Below are 6114 nucleotides of genomic sequence, written 5' to 3'. Positions count from 1 at the left end.
GACTGGGATACTATGTAAGAGGTATTGTATGCTTCTCAGTATCTCACATCAGAAGGTACTTTGTGTCATTTTATCCCATAACTGGTGACATTAACTTTGATCATTTGGTTTGGGTGGTGTCTGTCAGATTTCTTTACTGTAAAGGGGCCATTTTGATCACTTTGTAATGAATAAGAAATCTGAGACTTCTGTGAGAGTGAGTAAATATCGTGTGTCAGTGATTTTAACATCTATTTTATTGTTTTGCAATCTATTGATAGATAATTCCCTATCTGAATCGATTATTACCATAATGGTTGCAAAATGGTGATTTCTTAATTTCACCATTTCCTCCAGTGTCTTAGTTATCAAGAAGAGGAGTTATTTCTCCTTTCTGGCCTTTATATTCATTTATATATTTAACCTAATTTTTTAAAGATTTTATTCTTTATCCAATAGAGATCACAAGTAGACGGAGCAGCAGGCAGACAGAGAGAGGGGGAAGCAGGCTCCCTGCTGAGCAGAGAGCCTTATGCTGTGGATCCCAGGACCCTGAGATCATGACCCGAGCCAAAGGCAGAGGCCCAACCCACTGAGCCACCCAGGCGCCCCTGTTTAACATTTTAAGAATAAATATGCACTTGTGTATTCTTTTTTGAAATTCATTATGTTATAGTCCATTCTAATCATTATTCATTGGTGATGTTCCAATTGTCCCAGTTTTGGTAACGGGAGGTAGCTTCAAGCTGGCTTCTGTTGCTTTTGACATGTGCTCCATCACTCTGAAAATCTTGCTTTCCAGCACAAGATCTTCATGGGCATTTTGTACTTTCCCTCTTTCTTTCTTCGAATCATTCATTTCTCCAGAGTCTGGTTCCTTTTAATAGAGATTGGCATTTAGAAAGCAAGATGTGGAGGCATATAATATATTTCAAAATATGAAATAACGCTGTTCCTGTTTCCTTGGGCCACCATATGGAATACTGATGTGTGGTGATTTGCAATCCTGACTCTACCCTCACCATCATGACCTTGGCAATTCCCTTCATTCCTTGGGGTTTGAGTCATCATCTGAAAAGAAATTGGATTAGGTAAGTATTTAACCTTTTCAGGGTCACCAACCCGTTTGTGAACCTGATAAAAGATACAGTCCCATCTCCCCAGAGACAATCTCAAAGAGGGAAAAATTCGCATTGTAGAGGGGGTTGAGGCTTTGAAGTCTCTGTGAGGCTCCAGATCCCTGGATTAGTGATCTCCAGTGTCTCTTCAAGCGCTGACGTTCTGGGAGTCTATAAGCGACCCGTGCTGCTGTCAGAATGATTCCTGAGACATCAAAATGTGGAAGGATTTATATAGAGACCAATGAGAAAGGGATACGAAGGAAGGAGTCGTTGAGCGATGCATTGCTCAACCCCAGCTCTTGGCCGGTGCCGAATTTGCCGGCGCACTGCAGGCACAGGTGAGCGGTTTGGCGGGAAGGCCCTCAGGTAGGCGGAGAACGCCCGGACGAGGGAAGGAGACGGCCAGGTCGCTGCACCCCTCCGTTCCGCCCACCAGGGCTCGCTCTTGCCCTTCGGCTGGGGTGACCGAGGAACTGGGCGGGCCGGGGGGTGACCCCGCCCCTGGCAGCCGCAAGGCGGCGGCGAACCCGGGGTGCCTGAGTCCGGAAAGAACGCGCCGTCCAGGCCCCTCCCGTCTTGCCTCGCTCCCTCCCTCCCAGCCGCCGACGTCGGCGGTGCTCCGGTCGCCATGGTGACCAATCGAGGCCCGGTCCCGCCCCCGCCTCCCTGCCCCGGCCCCCTGACGTCGGCGCACGTCAGCGGCGGCGCGCGCCTGGCTGGGCCCAGCCGAGCGGGAGGGACCGAGCGGAGGAGCGAGCCGAGCGGCGTCGCCGGAGCCCAGCAGCGCCGCCGGTCCGCCAGCCCGCGCTCCAGTCCGCCGAGTCTAGCAGCGGGGCCCAGCATGGTCATGGCGGATGGCCCGAAGCACTTGCAGCGCGGGCCGGTCCGGGTGGGGTTCTACGACATCGAGGGCACGCTGGGCAAGGGTAACTTCGCCGTGGTGAAGCTGGGGCGGCACCGGATCACCAAGACGGAGGTGCGGCCCGGGGCTTGGCGGGAGCGTCCGGGGCGAGGGTCCGGGAGAGAGGAGCTGTTGGCCGTGAGGGGCGGCTGCAGCGGGGTTGGGGGGAGGTGCTGGGTCTAGCGGAGAGGCTGGGTCTCTGGCTGAGGCGAGGGGCCTGGGACTGTGAGGACCCGGGAGCTACAGGGGGGTCGGTGAGCGCCGAAGGGCTCGGGGCCCGGTCATCTGGACCCGAGTGTCGTCCAGTTGGAAACCCGACCGGCCGGGGCTTTGCCTTCTCTACGCCACCCCCGGTGGCCACACGGAATTCCTCCCAGAGCCTCTCACCCGGGCCGTGACCTGATCTGTGGCCTCCGCTCCGGAGCCCAAGTTCCGCGTCTTCCCAGCTTTCAGCTGGGGGTGGGGTGGGAGGGGAAGTCTGGGTGCTCCCGGGCTGCGCGAGGAGGGACGTCGCCAGCCCCGGGGAAGGGGCCGCCTGCGCTCGGACTCCGGGACGGGGCATCGCGCGGCCCCCGTGACCGCTGCGCCCCTCCCTGGCCCCTTGGGGAAGGGGCCCCGCGGCCGGGAATGACCGGACGGCCATTGTCCATCGTCAGTGTCTCCTTTTGCCCGACAGCGTCTCTTGATTTGGTGTCAGGCTAGCTTGATCTCGTGCCTGAGGCATTTCCATCTAATACTCCAGACAATAGAACGGGTTAAAATGGTCATCTCTGCGCTTGCACGGTTGGTGGCTCGGTCTCGCTTCGCTCAGGTGGTCCCCTGACCAGGTGTGCGTTCTGGGGGCGAATGCGCGTTCCTTAAGCCGCATCTGATTCTGCTTCTCTACTCCAAAAGCCCTCAACTGCGTCCTGGCGGTGAATCCAGCATCCCCCACTCCACTGCACATTCTGATGCACCGTACATATTTTCTCCCAAGTCTCTCTTCTTACCTAACCCGCCCCCCTTCCTTTCACTGCCTCAAGCTGCTCTCCTCAGGGTCTCTATTTTAAGACGTGCAAATTAAATACTTCAGAAAAAAATCAGTAGAAACAAAACTATTCTTTGGAATAAAACCTTGTGTTTTTGACGTACTCTACCCTGCCTTATTGCAGTTCTGGAGTTTCATCCTTTTTCGGGTTTTTCTTTCCCCCAGTTTTCTTCCTATTCAGTTCCCCCCCCCCTTATTATTGCGAACGTGTTAGAGTTTGAATGCAGTAACCTAGGAACAGATTTTCATAATGGCTATGTGAGGTGTAGGACATTTGAAAACTTGAGTGATTTCTGTTGCTGCTGTTCTTGGAAGTTTTGCTTAATGTGAAGGAATCCATTTCCAAAAAGTAGGGGCACATGTCATTGCGTCATCTTCACTTTTTGTCCTCCCCTACTAATGGTGAGGCATTCCAAATCAGACTTATTTTATAACATCAGGACCAAGGTCACAAATTTTCTCTCACAAATTTACCTTTGTTCGCAATTATACTAAGTTTTTAATGGTAAATAATGTGCCTATAGTGAGATTACCTAATCTTGATCTCAGCATTTCTAAAAATGAAGAAATTGATTCCATTCCTTTAGAGAACCATGGCCTAATGCCATGCTATTTCCCCATAAACTACATAAAAGAAGGTATTTTTAATGTGTATTTTTATATGAGTCCTTCCTTAATGACTCTAAAAATCAAACAGATTGTGCATTAAAGAAAGCTTCTTATAGAACTTTTGAACATTTTTATGTGGTTGAATTCCAAACCCATTAGTTCGTAATTTTTTTCTCATCAGCTTTTATCAATATTGGTCACGAGATTTAATTAATTCAGCTGCTACTTATTAGGCCAAATTTAGATACTAGGTTATCTATTTAAGAATTGTTTAGGTGAGCTGGTATTGAGTGACACTATCTCTTGAGGTTGACAGTTCAAACCAAGTCTCTTTTAAACTGATCCATCTGGTGGAGCTAGGGGGCACTGTGGAGTAGTACCGTGGTTTGGCCGTCAGATATCAAGATCAATGCATTTGTAATTGAAGGCACAGGTTGGATCACTCAGATCCTACTATACATGTGAGACATGATTTAATTTGAAAGCTAAATTTCTAGTCCGTAGAACCCATTGCCCTTTGCTTTCCACAAGAAAGTGTCTTTAACATATAAAAAGAAATAATGTCAGTTTAAGATGGGTGAGTGTCCCTGATAATATGGTGTGAGTGGAAATGTTAAAATTGAGAGGAATGAGGGAAATAGCAGGGTAATTAACAAAGAGAAAAGTTCTTATAGATCTGAAGTTTTGCAGAGTTGCTCTGTGAACTTTTGTGGTAATTTGCATTAAGAATTGTTTAGCAATAGTACCTCTAGAATTATTTCTTAAAGTGTACTACTAATGAGGATTTTTAAAGCAGTGCTTACGATCTTCATTCATTGTCTGGATAAGTATTTCTGTCTTCAATGGATACAACTATCCCAAATACTATAAATAAGATGGCTAGTGGAAACCTTAAAGTTTTATTTAATCTTATTTTAAGTTTTCGTTGCTGAGCATACTACAGTATTACAGAGAGAACAATTAAAGTGGTATAAAGAACAGTATCAGCTAAATATCATGATTACGCTTCCTACAGAAATTTCCTCAATATAGTATGTTTTAACATCAATGTAAGTTTGTGTTTTTTTTTTAAAGATTTTTTTTTATTTATTTATTTGACAGAGATCACAGGTAGGCAGAGAGGCAGGCAGAGAGAGAGAGAGAAAGAGTGAGAGAGGAGGAAGCAGGCTCTCTGCAGAGCAGAGATCCCGATGCAGGGGCTCGATCCCAGGACCCTAGGATCATGACCTGAGCCAAAGGTAGAGGCTTTAACCCACTGAGCCACCCAGGCGCCCCTAAGTTTGTGTTTTAAAACTTAGAGGTCTTTTTTCCCAAGTTTGAACCCAAGACAAATTTTAGGACTTAGTTTGAACAACTATGTGGTAAACAACTGGACCCTGTTATTTTTACTTGGCTCTTCTCTGTCTCTTGTTCTGAATCACTGAAGAATGATGTATTTTCTACAGAGATTGGGAGATCCGAGACTGTTTGCCTTTTAGGAAAAAAAAAAAAATCAGTACACAAAAAGAGATCTTCATTTTGGTCTAATCTATCAAATAGCTTTACATTGTTTAAGAAGTATAATTACATCATCATCTGAAGCTGTATTCTCATGTTAGATCTCTATGTAAATTTTGCACACAAAAGGGAAGGCAGGTGGTGGTAGAATCCAGCTTCCTAATATAATACTTCGGAAAAGCTTTGTAGTGTTGGTTTGTGGTTTATGAATTAGAGTAGCTAATTTTATAAAATTAGCATAATGGGAAAAGAATAATAGCATTTAGACTGTTAAACTATTTTAGGCAGTAGTGGTTGCTAGTTTGCTATACTGTGGCTCTCCTTGAGTAGTGTTTTATTTTATCAAAACTGTACTAGCAAAGAATTTTTCCTTCTAATTGTATTGCTAGTTTTTTGTTGGTTTTTGTCTGTTGAGTAAAATTCCGAAAAAGTCATTTGTGCCCGTAAGTTGTTTTTGTTTTCTGTTAAAGAGTCTTACTATAAAAAGTGTAAAGAAGAGTATAGTGCACAAAAAATACATGGACATTTCCTCCACCAATGGGAGTAAATCATTCTCATGGCGTATTTCCTTCTGGTCTTTTTTTCATTATTATTATTTTCCACAGATGAGATCATATGCTGTATACACTTAAATATATTACATCATTTTTTACACTTATTGTATAGCATATTTTGCTTATTATATATCTTTATAAGGTACAGAAGTACCTTATATTACCTTATATTAAAAAATATATTAAAAGTACCTTATATTAAAAAATAGCTGCATAGTGTTCCACCTTGTAAATGAATTCTATCTTATTGAACAATTTTCTTATTAAATATTTCCAGTTTCCATTTACAGTAAATAATCTGAATAATATTTGCATATGTAACTGCTGTTTTTTCGAGAGGAGGAGGCAGGAAGAGGGAGTGGGATTTGGAGGTAAATTCCTAGAAAGGAAGTTGTCAAGTGAGAAGATACTATTGTTGCATTAAAG

General features: G+C 45.0%; 1 protein-coding gene across 1 annotated transcript in view; it reads left to right on the top strand.

The window, feature by feature from the left end:
• Window positions 1–1931: 1931 nt before the first annotated feature.
• Window positions 1932–6114, top strand: part of LOC111153733 (salt inducible kinase 2) — a 126173-nt gene continuing 121990 nt past the window's right edge. The window contains exon 1 of the mRNA XM_022512923.1: window positions 1932–2076. Within this exon, the coding sequence (XP_022368631.1) occupies window positions 1942–2076 (135 nt within the window). The 5' untranslated portion in view covers window positions 1932–1941. The remainder of the gene's footprint in view (window positions 2077–6114) is intronic.

The sequence above is a fragment of the Enhydra lutris genome, unplaced genomic scaffold (assembly GCF_002288905.1).
Source record: "Enhydra lutris kenyoni isolate GAN:26980312 unplaced genomic scaffold, ASM228890v2 scaffoldscaffold34, whole genome shotgun sequence".
In the NCBI taxonomy this organism is placed as follows: Eukaryota; Metazoa; Chordata; class Mammalia; order Carnivora; family Mustelidae; genus Enhydra; species Enhydra lutris.
Note: the sequence above shows the minus strand (reverse complement) of the source record. Positions and strands in the feature narration are given on the sequence as shown.